The 21,529-nt window shown below is 40.3% G+C and overlaps 3 protein-coding genes and 2 long non-coding RNA genes across 5 annotated transcripts in view; 1 reads left to right on the forward strand and 4 right to left on the reverse strand.

Moving 5' to 3' along the window:
- Positions 1-236: 236 nt before the first annotated feature.
- Positions 237-1,857, reverse strand: LOC307250760. Its single transcript, XR_013844882.1, has 3 exons — positions 1,791-1,857; positions 1,199-1,275; positions 237-505 (listed from the first exon to the last, which is right to left on the reverse strand). It is a non-coding gene; the product is annotated as an uncharacterized lncRNA (long non-coding RNA).
- A 666-nt stretch (positions 1,858-2,523) lies between these two features.
- LOC307251159 (uncharacterized protein) lies at positions 2,524-10,334 on the reverse strand (the record flags this gene model as incomplete). Its single annotated transcript, XM_080028480.1, has 7 exons — positions 2,524-2,671; positions 3,938-4,079; positions 4,656-4,833; positions 8,865-9,003; positions 9,286-9,426; positions 9,793-9,983; positions 10,224-10,334. The coding sequence occupies 7 exons, from the start codon at positions 10,332-10,334 to the stop codon at positions 2,524-2,526; spliced, it is 1,050 nt and encodes a 349-aa protein (XP_079884606.1).
- Positions 10,335-12,092: 1,758 nt separating this feature from the next.
- LOC307250761 lies at positions 12,093-14,193 on the reverse strand. The gene is made up of 3 exons (XR_013844883.1): positions 14,041-14,193; positions 13,863-13,939; positions 12,093-12,218 (listed from the first exon to the last, which is right to left on the reverse strand). It is a non-coding gene; the product is annotated as an uncharacterized lncRNA (long non-coding RNA).
- Positions 14,194-14,688: 495 nt separating this feature from the next.
- LOC307251160 (uncharacterized protein) lies at positions 14,689-19,382 on the reverse strand (the record flags this gene model as incomplete). The annotated part of the gene is made up of 7 exons (XM_080028481.1): positions 14,689-14,836; positions 16,031-16,172; positions 16,748-16,925; positions 17,444-17,582; positions 18,506-18,646; positions 18,870-19,033; positions 19,272-19,382. The coding sequence occupies 7 exons, from the start codon at positions 19,380-19,382 to the stop codon at positions 14,689-14,691; spliced, it is 1,023 nt and encodes a 340-aa protein (XP_079884607.1).
- Positions 19,383-21,175: 1,793 nt separating this feature from the next.
- The window catches only part of pot1 (protection of telomeres 1 homolog), a gene marked incomplete at its 5' end in the record, with an annotated part of 63,531 nt that continues 63,177 nt past the window's right edge, over positions 21,176-21,529 (forward strand). The window contains one exon of the mRNA XM_080028482.1: positions 21,176-21,289. Within this exon, the coding sequence (XP_079884608.1) occupies positions 21,176-21,289 (114 nt within the window). The remainder of the gene's footprint in view (positions 21,290-21,529) is intronic.

Consider the following 21,529-nt stretch of genomic DNA (forward strand, 5'->3'; position numbering starts at 1 on the left):
TAGTAAACAACAAGGGACCTATTATAGAGCCTTGTGGCACCCCCTTTTGGACAGCCACAGTATCAGAGGAGCAGCCATCAATTTTAACACTTTGAGTCCTGTCTGAAAGATATTTAGAAAACCAGCCAGCAGCAGAATTAGACAGTCCTTTATTAGCCAATCTATGCAATAATACATCATGGTCCACCGAATCGAAGGCCTTGGAAAAATCGATACAAAGAGAAGCACAGTGTTGTTTGCTATCCAGGGCCATAAAAACATCATTAACTATTTTAGTATGAAAAACTTTCAAAATAATGAAATGACCAGATTCAGATTCCACTATAAGTATAATCTTTAAGGTAGAACAAATGGCCTTGCAGTTTTTAATGTCCGTCCAGGGTTGAATAAATCTTCACATTGAAACAACATGTTATGCTTTGGTTGTAGGTTCCACTTCCAGGCTACTCACGATCCTCAGAGTGATGTCCGATGGAAGCCCTAGTCTCACCAGTTCATCTATTATCTGGAAACAGAAAAAAGGAGATGGATGTTGCCGAGTTAGCATCGCTGCTTTCTAAGATCTGATAATCAAAACAAACAGGTTGATTCTTATCTCCCCCTAAATACCTAGCCTGGCACCGCCCGCCCACCTACTTCCGCTCAATTTTCCTTTTCCTTCAGTAGTCAGTCTGGGTCTGCGGTATATTCCTGGGTTAAACCTGTCCAATCAGCGAACAGTTTCAGTTGTAGTCAGAAGCCAGCGCATGACATACGTCACGACCAAACGTTATGCGATTGGTTGGCAGATCCAGAGTGGCACTGGGCAGATCCAATAGTTTTAAACTTCAACAGACACCCACCTTCAAGTGAGGTAATAATTGAGGGATTCCAGACCTTCTGTACAAATGAAATGAAGTACGATGGTCTGGTAGGACCAGGCTACTAAATACCAACATTACCCTGCTCTTTCTGTTTTAATAGAACACACAAAAAAGTTGGGGAACCTCTGGCCTCTGGGCCGTATACCACAAGTCCGTTTGGTCTGGTAATTCATAAATTAAATAAATGGTGATGCAAATAACGGAACACATTAATTTAAATGTGTTTAGTAACAACATTTATTCATTTATATTTGGCTTACAGTCCAGCCCACCTTGAATATTTAACACTATATAATGCTTTGAACGGATATCTGAATAGATAAGAAGGGACTGACCTGTTGTAAGACGGTATTCTTGATGTATTCCTCAGAGAGTTCAGAAGAAGAGGAAATCTTTACTCCCAGACCTACAACTATAGAAACACAGTGGAACATCTTTACAATGGAGTTATTATAGCACATTGGTGTCTTAGATAAGGTCTCAATTCAGCAGTGTTACATGTTTATTAAAGGAGAAGTAAGTGATATTTCGTGGCTAATATAAGTGTTAAATAACTATATATTCATACAGCAATCACTTGAACAGTATGCACAGTTCATAACACAAGTCACAGTCATTCAGCTTTGCAGTAATTGCCAGATTAAACGTAGAGTATCCTGATCGTTTTTTATCCAATCAGGAGACAGAGTGCTATAAAGAGGCGTTTCTCTGTGCCCGTGAACGATGACTCGCTGCTCTTCATCGCGGCACTATCTGATGAAGACGGCTGTGTGTTCATGTGGTGGTGACGTAGGGACGAGGGAGGGGACTGCTAACTGCTAGTCACTGACAGGAAGTTAGCTAAAAGAACCATATCGCTTACTGAACCTTTAAGACATGATTGTAGATTGAAAAACATCACATCATCATCACATTTGTTGTATTCACCATAGTTTGAGACTTCGGATCCAGGTGTTGTGGGTGTTGTTGTTGGTGGAGTAGTAGGTATTGGGTCTGTAAACATTAGTGAATATAAAAGATGAAGTTTGATCAATCTACGGAATCAACCATTGGATTTATAACATGAGAGAAACAAGGAAGATTTCAACTCACCGTTTCCAACAATCACAACAACACATCGTAACTCCGAGTGAAACTTCCTCGAGCTGTGGAAATCAATCGCTACGTTAAGCAAATTCACTAAATAATGTCACAAATGAATTGATAAAAAAAAAAACGTTTCCACAACAAACACAGTTAATAGTTTAAGGATTGTAGGTATTTCTACAGTTTCTTAAAGGAGAAGTAAGTGATATTTGTTTGTTAATATTTTCAATCACTCTATATTCATACAGCAATCACTTAAACATTATGCACAGTTCATAACACAGGTCTCCCAGTCATTCAGCTTTGTAGTTATTGCCAGATACAATTTCGAGTATCCCGTTCGTTTTTATCCAATAAGGAGACAGAGCGCTATAAAGAGGCGGGTCTCTGTGCCCTAAATATAACTCACTGCTCTCCATCGCGGCACTAAGACGGCTGTGTGTTCATGTGGTGGTGACGTAGGGACGAGGGAGGGGACTGCTAACTGCATGCTGAAAGGAAGATATTGCTAAAAGGACCACATCTCTTACTGCTCCTTTAATTTACGTTATAAAACGCTCGTTGCAAAAGGGACTCACTTGAAAATTGCCTGGACGACGAAGCAGATGGGGTGGCTCTCTCCGTCCTGGTTTCCAGACGGTGTCCACCTCAGAGTGAACTGTCCTCCTCCTGATGTAGTTTGGTTTACATTGTACGGCCCGCTGAACAGAAGCTCAGATATCCTTCAACAAACCGATACAGAAAATATTTGGAGATTAGACCATTTCCAAAACCACTGCACATGCAATTGGAGGAAAACTGTTTTCTGTGACGAAATGATAGTGGATGGAAACTTTTTTTTCTCTATCATCTGGCATATGACTCGGCTTTCTGTTAAAGCTGGGGTATATGATTTCTGATTGGTCAAAGTTAACATGAGCTGTACACTTTGACCAATCAGAGCAAGGCTCCAATTCTCTGTTCTCATTGGCTGTTGGGACTGTCCATTCACTTTGGCACCGACGTTGTTGGTGTAGAGCGTGTCTGGGAGGGCCCATAGGGGGAGGGACCAAAGAGAACAAGTGGAGCGGTTGAGGTATTTGGATTTGAATCTCTATCCCAACTGCTATTTTCTCCCCAAATCCTCCACCCCAGCTTTAAATATTTCTTTCATGGCTGTTGTTGTACAACAAGTGGATTTTTGGTTGTGAGTGCTTATAATATTAAGCCTTATATTGCCTTTGGAACTCTTGAGATAATACTTAAACAACATGTACAACAGACATTGTACGTGCTCACAACAAATGTATCCTTAGCTCCACTATTCAGGTTTTGTTTTGTCACGCTGCGGTTGCACCGTTGTCAAACCTGTCTTGAGGCTTAGTGCCACTCCTGTATGTGACTAATGTCTCAATGCTGGTAAGTAGGGGTGTAACAAGTACGTGTATTCATGCAATTGGAGCAACACTGTTTTCTGTGACGAAATGATAGTGGATAGAATTCTTTTTTTCTCTTCATTATCTTGCATATGACTCGGCTTTCTGTTAAAGCTGGGGTATATGATTTCTGATTGGTCAAAGTTAACATGAGCTGTACACTTTGACCAATCAGAGCAAGGCTCCGATTCTCTGTTCTCATTGGCTGTTGGGACTGTCCATTACACCTGAGCGTGTCAGGGAGGGACCATAGGGGAGGGACCAAAGAGAACAAGTGGAACGGTTGAGGTATTTCGATTCTAATCTCTATCCCAACTGCTATTTTCTCCCCAAATCATATACCCCAGCTTTAAATCTTTCTTTAATGGATATACTCAAAAATACCTTTTAAGCTGCAAAAGTAGTTAATGCTGCACACTGTTTTTTTTTTTACATTTTTCCTAATAACTGAGAACCGTACCGTGACACCCCTACTGACGAGTATTTTTTATCTTGGGACTCGGAGAGAAAGGTCTGCAATGCATCATTAACCTCTTGTCTCGTAAAATAACATTTGTTTCACTTCTGACTCACATGGAAATATTTGCCTGAGCCTTGATGATGATTTCCAGGATCTGATTGACGGGGGTATAATACACAGCTCTGTGGACTGGGGTTGGGGGCAGAAACTTGGGCAGATAGAGTCCCTCTGTGCAGGATGGCACCACAGGGTCCACTGGGGGGAAGGAAAACAAAAAGACTCATTTCAGTCACGCTCAAGAATTCTAAGGACAGTGCCGGTTGGTCCTAGCCTGTAAATCCAGACTCTCTTCTAGAACGATAGAGGGTCTGGCCACGATCAATAGACCTTCAAAACTCAAGGGGCGGCACCTAGGTGTGCAAATTTAAATTGGCCAGTGGCAGCTCTGGATTTTCAGGCTATGTTGGTCCATCAATCGGTCCAACACAATTTAGTATATCATCAACTGTTGGACTGCTATAAAAAGGTTGTTCAGATAATCAATCATTATTTCTATAGTGACTTAGTAGTTCAAGATATTAACTTATAGTGTAGAGAGATATAACGTAGACTTTAAAATCAAATTAAACATAATCAAACTAGAATCCTGTACATGGGATAGGATGTACCATTGAATTGTTATGACGGTGAGCCCTTAACTGTTCCTCTAGTGGTTGTTACATTGTCTGGTCTGGTGTGATCACATCACAGCCTCAAAGGATGTCTGGAAATTCTTTTTAAAATATAAAATCGTTTGGTCCAATTTAATAGGCTTTAAAAAAATATTCTTACCCCTTATAACAAACTGGACGGGTATTTTGCTGATAGCATCATTGGTAGTTATCATCGTCTGCGACCCATTAGTGTGAGTCAGGCTGATCGTCTGCCTGGGAAAATCCTCCATAACCAGCTGCACAGCGTACAGACTTTCACTACTGCTATTGGTGGGGCTGAATGACAACGAACAAGGCTGCAAATGATAAAATAAAATAAATTATTTATGTTGGCAGTATAAGACCCAAGAGGACAAAACTGTACATTTGGTTCACAAAGAATGATTAAATGTACAAGGTGAGTTATGACTGAATATAATAATCCCTTTTTTTTTTTTGACAATTTTTCACATTCACACGTGACAATTCACATACACACTCACACCGATAGCAGGCTAACTATCGGGAGCAATTTAGGGTTCAGTGTCTCTTTGCCCAGGGACACTTGAATCAATGAGCAAAGACTAGGGGTGTAACGGTACACTAAAGTCACGGTTCGGTACGTCCCTCGGTTTTGAAGTCACGGTACGGTATGGTTCATAGTTAACGGAGAATGAACCGTTTTAGCTGTCAGTAACTAGCTGACAGTATGTAGGCCTACCATACAAATAAAATGCATAATAAATATAAAAATACTGCTGCAATTCTCCAATAAATAAAATACTTATTAAATGCTAGTGTAGGTGCAGCATAAACTAAAATTGCAATGTAAAAATATAGTGTTAATGCTCAGTAGGCTCTGTAAGCTGGTGTAAACAAAGGGTATGTATGTCTTTTTGACTTAAAAAAAAATATTGCTGCAGCTCTCTTAAGCTCTAAAGTGCTCTTAAAAATATAACAATTATCAAATAAAAGTGCTACTGCAGCATTAATTAAATGACAGCTTGTTTATATTTTTTTTATGAGACGAATTAGTCATTGGTATGTTTTTATTTACAAGGCGATCTTATGTAAACTCCCTTGTTATTTGTCATCGTATATGTCCAGAAAATGTGTCCCCCATGCGTTAAGGTCTCAGGACATGGTGCTCATGTCTGTCCCTCAAGCTCGTACAGAGCTGGGTAAAACAGCTTTTCAGTGTTTTGCGCCATCGGCATGGAATAACCTGCAGAAGCAGCTTAAGCTTCAGCACCTAGTAACTCTGAACGAATTTAAGGCTGTTGTTCAGAGTTTGAAGTTGGACTCCATCGGAAATTGTGAATGTTTTTAGTTAAGAATCTTATTTTTTTTTATGTTTTACAACTGCTCTTAATATCGAACTTGTGTTTTATGTGTAACTGTGTTCTGCTGTACATCTTGGCCAGGTCTCTCTTGTAAAAGAGATTTTAATCTCAATGAGACTAACCTGGTTAAATAAAGGATAAATAAAAATAAAAATATATTCAGTATAAAAAAGAAAATAATGTCTGGGTTTTGCCCAGCTCGTTTTTCTTCACAGTAATGGTGATAATAGCAGTGTTTCCCCCAGGAAATGTCTTAGTCAAGGTGGTCACTGACTAGCCGTACAGGAGGCGCGGCGCAACGCGCCTCGGCGAAAATTTTGGGGGTATTTTGCTCAAAGATGCCAATGCGCACTAAAGAAATAGTTCATTTGAATGACACTGACCTTACAGTTGTGCAATTTTGTTTGCTATGTGCACATTTTGTGCAAACATGCAGACAAAAAAAATACAATTAAAGAAATTCTACTGTTTTGGTGCAATACCATGCAGACACACTAAATAAAAATAATGGACCATACACTTAACATGTGTATGCACATCAAAGTGCTTTTTAAAGTTCCTTTTTGGATGGGGGGCTGTTGTGAGATTATTGTGGACAATAGGCACACTGTGATGCGATAAATTCATATATGGTTATTATTAGCCTACTTGCTTGATTTCTTTTTAAATACAGAGGTTATTGGTTGTTTTGGAACATGTATTTCCAAATTTAAAACGTAAAAATAAAGCAGCATTTAAAATTCAGAAAAATAAATTTTGTTGGCCTACACTAGCATGCTGTTTGAAAAATAATTCAATTATTGAAATAATACAAAGTGTTTTCCCCTTAAAATTACTAATGCATTTCAAAGACAGTTACAGGGTGGCACTTCTGTAAACTTACTGAAAGGTGCCTGGGCCATCACTCTCATGCATGTATCAGACTTTTCTCTGCGCTGTATGAGCCGATAAGTTGTGTTGCCACGGTGATGTGGAGTCTTAAACTAGTCTAGCTTTGCAGAGCACTCCTTTCTGTTCAGCTAAATATATCCCCATAGAACCGCACTGCGTTTATTATCGCCACAGGTTAAATGTCGGTTTGCTGCTGCTCGTTTACTCTCCCGCGTAGCCTACATGCCGTAGTCACGCGCAGCGCGGCACGGTCGCGCGCGCAGAGCCCCCGACACAGAGCAGCTGATAGTCTGAGCAGAGAGAAACGCTTGGAGACATATGTGCACATTTATTTACCGCAAATCACGGCCTTTCGCGCATTTCTGACCATGAAAAATCACACATCGCGCTTGCTAGTACATTAATTGTGCAGCACTAAAAATAAAAAAATTAAAGATTTAATTTTTTTTTTGGTCGGTCAGTAGTCAAGGCGGGGGGCTGGTTTTTTTCGGCCGCCTTAACTATAAAGCGCTGGGGGAAACACTGAATAGCCAAACACCTGATGGTGCCTTTTCAAATGCGTATACATGTTCGACGTGTTGCCTCCTGCATAAGCGATCGCAGTGAAACAATAACCTGTGTGCAGACATTGTTCCACACGTCTATTACTGTTTTCATAATTCACCTGGAATCCGAAGTTATCCCTCAAACGGGATTTGAATGACAGGGGGGCACCTGCGAGATCCGGTTTACTGTTGTCTTTCGCCATGCAGTTCGCTCTCTGTTCGAAAGCACTGTATAACATTTTGATTTGCACTACTCATAGACTGTATAAGAGGGGGGAACGCTGCTACTACAACTGCTAATAGTGATGCAAACGGAACACTAGAGCGGAGAGGTGTGTATCTCTTGCTCTGACTGCAGCTGGGAGGGACTGCTGCGTGAGGACTCGGCCGCCTGTCAGTGCTCTGGGACGGGGGGAGTGGCCGTTGAGGCACCCGCTGGCGCTGCATGTTTAGAAGTGTTAAGAGCGATGCATGCGTTAGTGACAGGGTCTCCAAAAGTCACCAATAACACCAGATAAAGTAGCTAGATTGGTCGCTAGTCGCTTTTTTTGAAAAAGAGTCGCCAGAGGGGTCTGAAAAGTCGCTGAATATAGCGGCTAAGTTGCTAACACTGCCTGACCCTCATGCTCACCATGGAGATAATAGACTTTCAATCGCTGGCTGCTACTGCTTACTTGCGAGCCGAGCCGCAGGCTAAATCGTCCGGGGGGAACTCTGACGACAAGTTTTAAGTTCCACACCGCAAAACAAGCCTGTACATTTGCCATATAATAACGTTATGTACTCCACATACGGACCGCGGTCCACCTCTGTAACACCAAATACGTGCCTGTACAAATATGGTACGGTACAAATACGTGTATCGTTACACCCCTAGCAAAGACTATAAACACATCCAACTCACAATGCTGTTCACTTCTGCCATTATTATGGGTGGGAATCTCTTGGCACCTCACGATTCGTTTCGATTCCGATTCCGAGGTCAACGATTCGATTGATTCTCAATGCATCTCGATGCAATTTTTTTTTAACATACATATCTATGTGTGATTTTCAAAAATATATTTATATACACATCTGAGTTTGCTACTCAGAGTTTGCTAATCACTTCCTACTTTTGTGATGATCGTTAAATACAATCAACAGATGAATTACCTTCTCTAATATTGTATTAGAGAAAAAGCTTTTCTTTTCACAAATATGACTTTCTATGGCCAGTTTTCTATGTCATTTCAACACATTGTATGGCTTGGAATTCAGCTCTCATACAAAAATGTAAACAGACACAAAGCCAGTGCAGGTCATATGGGTTTGCTGCTCTCTGCCCTTTTGTCGCCACTTTTAACAACTCACACTTGTGTGGTGTGCATGCGCAGTGGCGCAGGAAATACTAATATTAAATACTAGTAAAAAAATGTTTTTATATAAATCGATTATTAACTTTTATGAATCGATTCGGAATCGTTCGAGAGAGAATCGCGATTATTCGGAAAATCGATTATTTTTCCCACCCCTAGCCATTATGGTATTTTGACTCTCATGAGATTCATTTAAATAAGAGTTACTCACTGACGATAGTGTAAGAACAGAGGCCGGTGTGCAGGGGTTACACTCTAACAATGCAGCGACTCCATATCTGCATTTCACCTCGTCTCCGTCAGGGTCAAAGGCCAACAGGTTGAAATCTCTCTGACAGTTTGAAGGAACTCTGAATGGGAAGCACAAGCATGAGAAAGGCATGATGAGTCAGCTGATCTGGCTCTGCCAAATAACCTGTTGGACCTAATTGAACTGTTTACTGTAACCAACCTGAAATAAATTCCTCTAGGTTAACCACTACACACCTTGAAGAAGTAAAGATACACTGTGTGTGTGTGTTTGTAATCGATTCAACCAGCAAAGTCTTACCCTCAAAGTTTACGTTTATCTGACTCTTCTCATCTGAACTATAATAGTAACAATTATTACCAACAAAAAGATGTAAACTTACCTCACGGCCGGCAGGACGGTGGTCTGTGGTGAACTGTTGGCTCGGCCAGTGTCCGACCGGTTCCTCAGATCCACCAGAGTCACTGCTCTCCATCTTACAATGTTATTTACGATGTTACTTATCCAGGCATTACCGTCTAACCTGTGGTGGATGTCCATCAGAAAGTCAGTTTTTGTGTTGTAAATGTCGGATTTGCTAAAGTAATACACATTTAGCTGAACCTCAAAGATCTTAGATCTGCCCAGATACAGTGGTTTACATTTTTTTCTTCTTCATGTGGCTATATGCTTGACTGCTACAACTTGCAACAACTTATTACCACTGAACTTTAATTCTGGAAATGGACCTATTTTATGTATTTGTACATTATGTTCTGTTTATATAATCTTCTTCCTCATAGTGGCTCACAGGCTGACTGTAAAAATTATTGTTTTGCATTAAGCCATTTCAGAAAAGAAGGTTTTGGCTCTGTTCTAGTTTTATTTATGTTAGTGTCAGTGAACTCACCACAGCTGAAATAGAGCGTTGTTGGGCACCTGAGCAGTTATGATTCCTTCTGTCTGACACCATTCTCCGTTGCCCTCGCTGTAGACCTTGTTCAGCACTGAAAAAGTCTGATTCCCACAGTCCCCACTGAGACAAGTCCATGTGTCGAAAGATTGGCATTGGTGGAAGTTCATCTTATAGGGAAGGACCACCTGCAGTAGAACAGTGACAAGTCGTTTCGTTTTAAAGGTGGAGTTAGTGATTCGGGAGAATGCTTGTTGTCAAATCACTTTTTGTCAAAATCAGTGAATATCTCCTCATGATCCGCTAACTATCCTTACTGTATGTGCACTACAAAAAAAATCCTGTGTTAATAAACATCCAAAGCTCTGTAAACTGGCATCTTAGCAAGGGGTAATAAATAAATTAGATTAAAACAAATCTATACGTACCGTCATAGATCCATTTGTGTGAGTGTTTTTGGGGTAGTAGGTCATCACTGTTCCCAAAAAATGAGATGCCTTTGCGCTGCAGACCAGCAGCAGTAGTAGAGAGAGCGACATGGTGATAAGTGTTAGTCTCTCCACACAAAGAAGGTGAATAAATACCAAATAATATTCTATTTTAAGAACAATGAAAAAGGCGAGGCTGCTATGATGAAGCGGTTTGTGTTGTGGCAACAACAACATTCCGAATAGTCAATGAGTTGAGTTCAAGGAAGGCCCTGCTGTTGGCAATAATGCAGCAATTTGATATGTTTGTAAAAGCAAAAAAAAGAGAAAGAAATCAGCTTCCTTCTCTCTTACTCTTTCATTCAGAATGCCTTCCTCCAGCTTAACAATAGCAAAACCGAAGTTATCATCTTTAACCCCTCCAAATTCAAAAAAGCAATCTTTACTGACCTAGGTAGTCTAACTCTATTCATAAAACCTACTGAATGCACTATGTACAGCACTTTGGTCAGTGCAAACTGTAAATGTGCTTTTATAACTACATTTTACTTACTTACTTTACTTCAAACAAATTGACCAGCCTAGATTTTTGCAAATTAAAAGAGTAAAGAACCTTTGATCGACAGGAATCTTATTTGACGGGAACAATGCATTCCAGAAAGAGGATTGCTTCATCTGGCAAAGGGCACAAGTTATTAATAGGGCTGTCAAACGATTAGAAATGTACCGCTTACCACACCATAATTAAATTTGGCTGTCTCTTTGCTATGTCTTTGAGCAAACATAGGCTATAGCAATGGTTCCCAAACTTTTTCTGCAGGGCCCCCCTTTTGTAGAAAAAAAACATTTTACACATTTTATTCAATCAGAATACCTTGAGATGTAATTAGAGTGGGCCGACAGTTAGTTTTGTCCCTGGATTGAAGATCATAATTTTGATTTTATCTGCATTAAGTACCAGTCTTAAAGACAGGAGTTGGGCTTCCATTTCTTTAAAAGCAGCTTGCAAGCGTTCAACAGCCATTAACACAGACTCTCCAAAACATTAAATAATAGTATCTTCTGCATAAAAATGGGCATTTACATTTTGGACACATTTCCCTAAATCATTAATATAAATAGTGAACAACAAGGGACCTAATATAGAGCCTTGTGGCACCCCCTTTTGGACAGCCACAGTATCAGAGGAGCAGCCATCAATTTTAACACTTTGAGTCCTATCTGAAAGATAGTTAGAAAACCAACCAGCAGCAGAAATAGACAGTCCTTTATTAACCAATCTATGCATTAAAGGTGCAGTGTGTAATATGACATCATCAAGAAAGTTCTACAAAGTTCTAGAATGCAACGCTCCCTGGGTAACCCCAACCCTTTCGAATAATAACAGAAGCTACAGTGGCCTTCAAGGACAAGAACAATTCTAAATTTTAAACAATGCACCTGATGACATTCCAACTATGACACTTTCAAGATGGCGGCACTAGGCCTTGGTCCAAAATATGCAGAAATATGGACATATGAGACCCTTTCTAAGGGAAAAAACAATATTAAAACATTTTTCTCAGCTATTATGCACTAAATTAAATGTACTTATGGATATTATAATTACTTTCTACAAAATCTGCTAGGAAATAAAACCCAAAATTCTACACACTGCAGGTTTAATACATCATGGTCCACCATATCAAAGGCCTTGGAAAAATCAATACAAAGAGAAGCACAGTGTTGTTTGCTATCCAGGGCCATAAAAACATCATTAACTATTTTAGTATGAAAATTTTTCAAAATATAATGACCAGATTCGGAATCCACTATAAGTATAATCGTTTAGGTAGAACAAATGGCCTTGAAGTTTTTAATGTCCGTCCAGGGTTTAATAAATCTTCACGTTGAAACAACATGTTATGCTTTGGTTGTAGGTTCCACTTCCAGGCTACTCACGAGCCTCAGAGTGATGTCCGATGGAAGCCCTAGTCTCACCAGTTCATCTCTTATCTGGAAACAGAAAAAAGAGATGGATGTTGCTGAGTTATTATCGCTGCTTTCTCAGATCTGATAATTAAAACAAACAGGTTGATTCTTATCTACCCCTAAATACCTAGCCTGGCACCGCCCGCCCACCTACTTCCGCTCAATTTTCCTTTTCCTTCAGTAGTCAGTCTGGGTCTGCGGTATATTCCCGGGTTTTCTCAGCCAGGTTTTTGGCTGTCCAATCAGCGAACAGTTTCAGTTGTAGTCAGAAGCCAGCGCATGACATACGTCACGACCAAACGTTATGCGATTGGTTGGCAGATCCAGAGTGGCACTGGGCAGATCCAATAGTTTTAAACTTCAACAGACACCCACCTTCAAGTGAGGTAATAATTGAGGGATTCCAGACCTTCTGTACAAATGAAATGAAGTACGATGGTCTGTTAGGACCAGGCTACTAAATACCTACATTACCCTGTAGGGATGGGCATAATTAATCGATCATTGCTCGTTAAGAATATTGTCGATCACGTGAAATTGTTATCGATCATATAGCCGTCGTGTTGCGCAGTGTGAGTCCGGCAGCACAGCAATGAGTTTCACTATGTGGCAGCACCAAAGACTGTATGGGCAGCAATTAAACATCCTACCAGCAGGGGGAGATACTTAACTAGTAGTAGGAGACAACAGAACAGGCTCAGGCAGCAACCTGCGAGCTGCCGTAGATGTCAAAACATAAACAGGAAGAAGTTAAGGCGAAGTTTGGCATCGGACAGCTTTAGAACCGAAAATAACTAAGTTCATTACACATTGTGAAACCTTGTATAAGTACAACACTTAAACAAACCGAATTATGTACCATTTGTACATTGAAGCCTACATCCGACCCTGTTTAACGTGTGACGTTAGCGCCGCTAGCATTAGCGGCTAACTTTAGCGTCTATGCTTTTCCTACTTCGCCTTCATCAAGGAACTAATTTGCACATTTTAGATGATGATTAGATGAAGTAACGTTAGGTCCTTTACCACTCAGAAAAACGTGCCGTGCCCTTATGCAGTCTTTGGCAGCATCTTAGGAGGCGCATATGTGTTTAAACTTTAAAAGGTATCGTAGCATTGGGTCCTTGTTGGCTCATAGCCTCGGACTTTAACTAGCGCCGCATTTTATAATTTTATTTTAAAAAGTTGCCTTGTCTTAATAGATTGTTGTTTGCCTAGAAGATCTTGGAATAAAGATGTAATTGAGTAAAAACCTCTTGTATACAGTCTATGGTAAAAACGCTGTATGTTGGATGTTCTGTTGGCATTTTTTAATATGTAAAAAAAGATAACGATTACTCGATAATTGCTCGTTAATTTTCCCGATGATCGATCAATTGAATTTCTTAAAATGCCCATCCCTATTAACCTGCTCTTTCTGTTTTAATAGAACACACAAAAAAAAAAGTTGGGGAACCTCTGGCCTCTGGGCCGTATACCACAAGTCCGTTTGGTCTGGTAATTCATAAATTAAATAAATGGTGACCCAAATAACGGAACACATTAATTTAAATGTGTTTAGTAACAACATTTATTAATTTATATTTGGCTTACAGTCCAACCCACCTTGAATATATAAAACTATACAATGCTTTGGTTGGATTTCTGAATAGATTAGAAGACACTGACCTGATGTAAGACAGTAATCTTGATTTCGTCCTCAGAGAGTTGAGACGAAGAGGAAATCTTTACTCCCAGACCTACAACTGTAGAAACACAGTGGCACGACTTTACAATGGAGTCATTGTAGCACATTGGTGTCTTAGACAGGGTCTCAATTCAGCAGTTCTACATTTGTTGTACTCACTAAAGTTCGAGACTTCTGCTTCAGGTGTTGTTTCGGTTGTTATTGTTGGTGGACTGATGGTTGTTGTAGCCACTGTTGTTGGTGTTGTCATAGTTGTTGTGGGTGAAGCAGTGGTTGTAGTTGTTATGGGTGGAGCAGTGGTTGTAGTTGTTATGGGTGGAGCAGTGGTTGTAGTTGTTGTGGTTGGAGCAGTGGTTGTAGTTGTTGTGGTTGGAGCAGTGGTTGTAGTTGTGGTTGGAGCAGTGGTTGTAGCTTCTGGTGTAGTTGTTGTAGCTTCTGGTGTAGTTGTTATGGGTGGAGCAGTGGTTGTAGTTGTTGACTGAATTGTCGTAGTTCTTATTGGGTCTGTAAACATCAGTGAATATAAAAGATGAAGTTTGATCAATCTAGGGAATCAAAAATGGGATTTATAACATGAGAGAAACAAGGAAGGTTTCAACTCACCGTTTCCAACAATCACAACAACACATCGTAACTCCGAGTGATACTTGCTCGAGCTGTGGAAATTAACCGCTACGTTAAGCTAATTCACTAAATAATGTCACAAATGAATTGATTAAAGAAAACGTTTCCACAAGAAACACAGTTTATAGTTCATGATTTTAGGTATTTCCACAGTTTCTTAATTTACGCTGTCGCACAAGGGACTCACTTGAGAATTGCCTGGACGACGAAGCAGATGGGGTGGCTCTCTCCGTCCTGGTTTCCAGACGGTGTCCACCTCAGAGTGAACTGTCCTCCTCCTGATGTAGTTTGGTTTACGTTGTACGGCCCGCTGAACAGAAGCTCAGAGATCCTTCAACAAACGGATACACAAAATATTTGGCGATTAGACCATTTCCAAAACCACTGCACATGCAATTGGAGCAAAACTGTTTTCTGTGACGAAATGATAGTGGATGTAAACTTTTTTTCTTTATTATCTGGCATATGACTCGGCTTTCTGTTAAAGCTGGGGTATATGATTTCTGATTGGTCAAAGTTAACATGAGCTGACACTAAGGCCCGACCGATTTATCGGGCCGATTTTCGCATATTTCGGAATTATCGGCATCGGCCGTTTTTTGCCGATTTTTAATTTTTTTAAATTTTTTTCAAGCAATCATTTGTGAAATGTATTGCTGCCCTGGAGGTAGCCTAAACAAATAGCTTTAATGCTATAGCCTATTTACAGCAGCAGCAGGTGTGTTGTAATACATTGGATTAATTTACACTTGACAGGTCCCTCTGCAAACAATAGCAGAGGTATTGGTCATCGCTTGATAGTTTATAATAATAATAATTTATAGAATTTATATGGTGCTTTTTTGGAGGTCATTGAAAGACACTTTACATCATAGAGAATCATACATGTAGAAAAAGAAAACAAAATACAGAAAAAATTAAAATAAGGTTTGAAGTGGAGTCAGGTGTCAATATGCTTTCTTAAAGAGGTGAGTTTTGAGTTGACTTTTGAATGAGTTTATTGAGTCTGAAATGCTGATGTTTGGAGGGAGGGAGTTCCAGAGGGTTGGGTGCAGTAAGATAAAATGCATAATGTCTGAATTTAGACATATTTGTTACACTTTTTTTTTAGAGGCAAAGTTCCTGTACATATTTTCAACAGTAAAAGGTATATATTTAAGGGTTCAAAAAATAATTTATTTTAAATATATATTTTGGGGATTTTTATTTATTTTGAATTGGCATTTTTGCTTTATTAGATAGATTTGGAGAGACAGAGTTGAAATGGGGCAAAGAGGGGAAGACATGCAGAGAACTGACCCGGGTGGGACTCGAACCTGGGGCCTGGGCCTGGGGGGGTGGGGGGGCCCACTGCGCCACGGGCACCCCCAGGATTTTCTTTTCTATACCTCTAGGCTGCAATTGTAGTTAATGCTGCACCGAACAGAACTGTGACTTCAAAAGTGAGGTACGTACCGAACCGTGACCTTTGTGTACCATTAACCTCTTGTCTAGTAAAATAACATTTGTTTTACTCCTGACTTACATGGAAATATTTGCCTGAGCCTTGATGATGATTTCCAGGGTCTGATTGATGGGGGTATAATACACAGCTCTGTGGACTGGGGTTGGAGGCAGAAACTTGGGCAGATATAGTCCCTCTGTGCAGGATGGCACCACAGGGTCCACTGGGGGGAAAAATAAATAAATGACTAATTTCAGCCACGCTCAAAAATTCTAAGGACAGTGCCGGTTGGTCCAAGCCTGTAAATCCAGACCCACTTCTAGAACGATAGAGGGTCTGGCCACGATCAATAGACTTTCCAAACTCAAGGGGCGGCACCTAGGTGTGCAAATTTTAATTGGCCAGTGGCAGCTCTGGATTTTCAGGCTATGTTGGTCCATCAATCGGTCCAACACAATTTAGTATATCATCAACTGTTGGACTGCTATAAAAAGGTTGTTCAGATAATCAATCATTATTTCTATAGTGACTTAGTAGTTCAAGATATTAACTTATAGTGTAGAGAGATATAACGTAGACTTTAAAATCAAATTAAACGTAATCGAACTAGAATCCTGTACATGGGATAGGATGTACCCTGGAATTGTTATGACAAAGGTGAGCCCTTAACTTTTCCTCTAGTGGTTTTACATCATCTGGTCTGGTGTGATCACAGCCTCAAAGGATGGCTGGAAATTCATTTTAAAATATAAAAACGTTTGGTCCAATTTAATTAGCTTTAAAAAAAATTATTCTTACCCCTTACAACAAACTGGACGGGTATTTTGCTGATAGTGTTATTGGTAGTTATCATCGTCTGCGACCCATTAGTGTGAGTCAGGCTGATCGCCTGCCTGGGAAAATCCTCCATATACAGCTGCACAGCGTACGGACCTTCACTACTGCTATTGGTGGGGCTGAATGACAACGAACAAGGCTGCAAAATGATAAAATATAAAAAAAAAATTATAAATGTTGACAGTATACGACCCAAGAGGATTAAACTGGACATTTAGTTCACAAAGAAGTATCAGACGCTATGAGTCATGACTGAACATAATGACCTTTTTTTTCTTGTTGTTTAACCTTTTCAGGTAAATCCCATTGAGATTGGAAACTCTTTTTCAATGGAGACCTGTTCCCATTCACATGTGTCAATTCACATACAAATTCATACACCAATAGCAGGCTAACTATCGGGAGCAATTTAGGGTTCAGTGTCTTGCCCAGGGACACTTGTAGCTGGGGACGGGGATCGAACCACTGACCCTGTAACCCAGTGGACGACCGCCCTACACACTTCACCACAGCCGCCCCTCAATCATTGTTTTCTCAGTTCTGTCCGAATTGAATCAATGAGCAAGGCTAAAAACCCATCCAACACACAATGCTTTTCACTTCTGCCATTATGATATTTTGACTCTCATACGATTCATTTAAATAAGAGTTACTCACTGACGATAGTGTAAGAACAGAGGCCGGTGTGCAGGGGTTACACTCTGACAATGCATCGTCTCCATATCTGCATTTCACCTCGTCTCCGTCAGGGTCAAAGGCCAACAGCTTGAAATCTCTCTGACAGTTTGATGGAACTCTGAGTGGGAAAGCACAGGCATGAGTAAGGCATGATGAGTCAGCTAATATAGCTCTGCCAAATAACCTGTTGGACCTGTTTTGTCCTGACAAAGGTATTTATTATCGTTAAATGCCGATCTATATTAACTGTTTACTGTAACTAACATGGAATAAATTCCTCAATGTATTTATCACTACACACCTTAAATAGACAATATATAACCGATACATTATCACACAAGATACTAATACAAGCTAGATTGCAGCCTTCCCCCTCCTCCTCCTCGCATCGTATGCATTAATTACAGGTAGAGCCAGTCCATTGTTCATGTAACCATTGTTCTGAATTAAACTCTCATGTTAAACTTCATGCAGCCAGTATTGTCTGATCACTTTCTCCCTACAAAGGCATGATGAGTCAGATATAGTTTGCAATGATGCTTTGTATAACCACCTTGCCGCCGGGCAGCTGCCGCCGAGAGTGTCAACAAGGGGAAAGCTGAGCGGTTCGGCAAAATCTGTGCGTGATTGTACCCGCCTCCCCTCAGCCGCCCTTCCCTCATTGAAATCAATGGAGGCGGTGAGTTGCAGCGCGGCGGTGGGAAAGGGCCTTAAAGGCCTACTTCACCGGTTCTGTGACATCACAGAAAGAGAAATGTAGGGTTAGACAGTGAGACCATGAAACACTCTTTCTGCCTTTTCTCAGGCTAGGATGATCCGATTTAAAAAAAAATTGCACTATTATACTTCATAGGATCTCCGAGTTCAATACACCTTCATATTCCAACCGGTGAAGTAGGCCTTTAAGCTTTAAAGAACTTCAAAGCTGCAGATAATGGACTGAACACAACACCCAAGATTTCCAGATGAAAACACTATACAGACACTTCTCATCTGAACTTGTTGCGCACAATAATTACTACGAAAAAGACGTAAACTTACCTCACGGCCGGCAGGACGGTGGTCTGTGGTGAACTGTTGGCTCGGCCAGTGTCCGACCGGTTCCTCAGATCCACCAGAGTCACTGCGCTCGCTCTTACAATGTTATTTACGATGTTACTTATCCAGGCAGTATCGCCTAACCTGTGGTGGATGTCCATGGGAAAGTCAACTTGCAACACCTTATTACCACTGAACTTTAATTCTGGAAATTGACCTATTTTATGTATTTGTATATTTTGTACTGTTTATATAATCTTCTTCCTCATAGTGGCTCACAGGCTGTAAAAATCATTGTTTTGCATTAAGCCATTTCAGAAAAGAAGGTTTTGGCTTATTTTGTTTATGTTAGTGTCAGTGAACTTACATCAGCTGAAATAGAGCGTTGTTGGGCACCTGCCAAGTAATGATTCCTTCTGTCTGACACCATTCTCCGGTGCTCTCGTTGTAGACCTTGTTCGTACAGCCCCCACTGAAACACGTGGGGACATCTGGACAAGAAAGGTAGTTCGTCTTATAGGGAAGGACCACCTGCAGTAGAACAGTGACAAGTCGTTTCGTTTTAAAGGTGGAGTTAGTGATTCAGGAGAATGCTTGTTGTCAAATAACTTTGTCAAAATCAGTGAATATCTCCTCATGATCCACTAACTGTCCTTACTGTATGTGCACTACAAAAAAAATACTGTGTTAATAAACATCCAAAGCTCTGTAAACTGGCATTTTAGCAAGGGGTAATAAATAAATTAGATTAAAACAAATCTATACATACCGTCATAGATCCATCTGTGTGAGTGTTTTTGGGGTAGTAGGTTATCACTGTTCCCAAAAAATTAGTTGCCTTTGCGCTGCAGACCAGCAGCAGGAGTAGAGAGAGCGACATGGTGATGAGTGTTAGTCTCTCCACAGAAAGAAGGTGAATAAATACCAAATAATATTTTGAGAACAATTACCAAGGCGAGGCTGCAATTATGCTATTAGTAAGCGTTTTGTGCTGTGGCAGCAACATAATTACGAATAGGCAATTAGTTGAGTTAAAGGAGTGCACTGCTGTTGTCAATAGTGCAGAAATTTGATAGGTTTATAAAAGCCAAAAAAGAAGGAAATAAGCTTCCTTCTCTTACTCTTTCATTCGGAATGTCTTCAAACAAACTTGGGGCGACTGTGGCTCAGGTGTTAGAGCGGGTCGGATGATGATCGATCCCCGCCCGGCCACCTGTGTCATAGTTGTTGTGTCCTTGGGCAAGACACTTCACCCACCTTGCCTCGTGTGAATGTCGATAGTTAGCCTGCTGCTATCGGTGTATGAACGTGTGTGTGAATGGTAACGTGGGAATGGGAACAGGTCTCCCTTGTAAAAGAGTCTTCGGTCTCAATGGGATTTACCTGTAAAATAAAGGTAAAAGAAAAACGGGAACAATACATTCCAGAAAGAGGATCGCTTCATCTGGCAAAGGGCACAAGTTATTAATAGGGCTGTCAAACGATTACACAACTTAATCAAATTAATCACAGGGCGGCTGTGGATTAATCACACTTAATTCTACCATTTGAAATACGCCCAGAACAATTCTAATTTTCTCTTTATATTGTTGCAGGAACTGAAAGATAAATGACAGAAGGTGGATCTATACAGTTCACATTTATTTTCTTATTCATGGAAAATCCAAATGATGGTGGTAATACTGAAAATACATTAAAATCAAACTAAAACATAGGCCTACCACACCATAATTAAATTTGTCTGTCTCTTTGCTCTGTCTTTGAGCAAACACAGGCTATTGAATGGCATTATTTTGGTGTTCAATAGATAAATGTGTGTTTTCATCCCATATGTGAATGACATTAAAGGTGCAGTGTGTAATATGACATCATCAAGAAAGTTCTACAAAGTTCTAGAATGCAACACTCCCTGGGTAACCCCAACCCTTTCGAATAATAACAGAAGCTACAGTGGCCTTCAAGGACAAGAACAATTCTAAATTTTAAACAATGCACCTGATGACATTCCAACTATGACACTTTCAAGATGGCGGCACAAGGCCTTGGTCCAAAATATGCAGAAATATGGACATATATGAGACCCTTTTTAAGGGAAAAAATTATAATTCAAAACATTCTTTTCAGCTATTATGCACTAAATTAAATGTACTTATGGATATTATAATTACTTTCTACAAAATCTGTTAGGAAATAAAATCCAAAATTCTACACACTGCAGGTTTAAATTCAATCATTTCTATTCAGGATTTGCATTCTTGAATACTACTTGATTGTAGTCCGCGCGGTCTGTGTATAAATGTGTATGGAAGGCACACTTTGTGTTAGTATTAGGATGCAGCTTAAAATACTTTCTTTGATTTTGTTAGTTTCCTTCGTTTGGAACGTAAGTTGTATTGAGTTACATTGTGATGTGCCCAAAGCGCTGTTGTTACATCTACGGTGCCCACCATCTCTACCATTGTGTCCTTGAGCAAGAACAACCCCAAACTGCTCCAGGGGCGCTGTACTATGGCTGACCCTGTGCTCTGACCCCCTCCGAAGTGTGGTAACTTGAGAGGGGAGATGAGAAAAGACAAATTTCAATGTGCCCTGTGTAAATTGACTAAAATATAACTAATTTAACTTAACCTAATGACATTTCCTGACTGATTTCTCCCAGGCCGTCGTGACGTGATGCCTCTCCATGTGCTGAGTGAGGGGCCGGGCTCTCAGATACCAACACATCTCACCAGGGTCTCCATCTCCCTCATCGTCCCCCGAACAGACTACTCCGACAACACAGTCAAGGTTTGTCTACCAGAAATCTTAAATTATTTTCCCCCGATGTTTCTCTCTAAGACATGAACTGTGTTGCAAAAGCCCTAGTAACGTCCTACTCATACTAAAAGCTCTACTAACGTCCTACTCATACTAAAAGCCCTACTAACGTCCTACTCATACTAAAAGCCCTACTAACGTCCTACTCATACTGAAAGCCCTACTAACGTCCTGCTCATACCAAAAGCCCTACTAACATCCTACTCATAC

This window comes from Ammodytes marinus (assembly GCF_949987685.1).
Source record: "Ammodytes marinus genome assembly, chromosome: 5".
Lineage (NCBI taxonomy): Eukaryota > Metazoa > Chordata > Actinopteri > Uranoscopiformes > Ammodytidae > Ammodytes > Ammodytes marinus.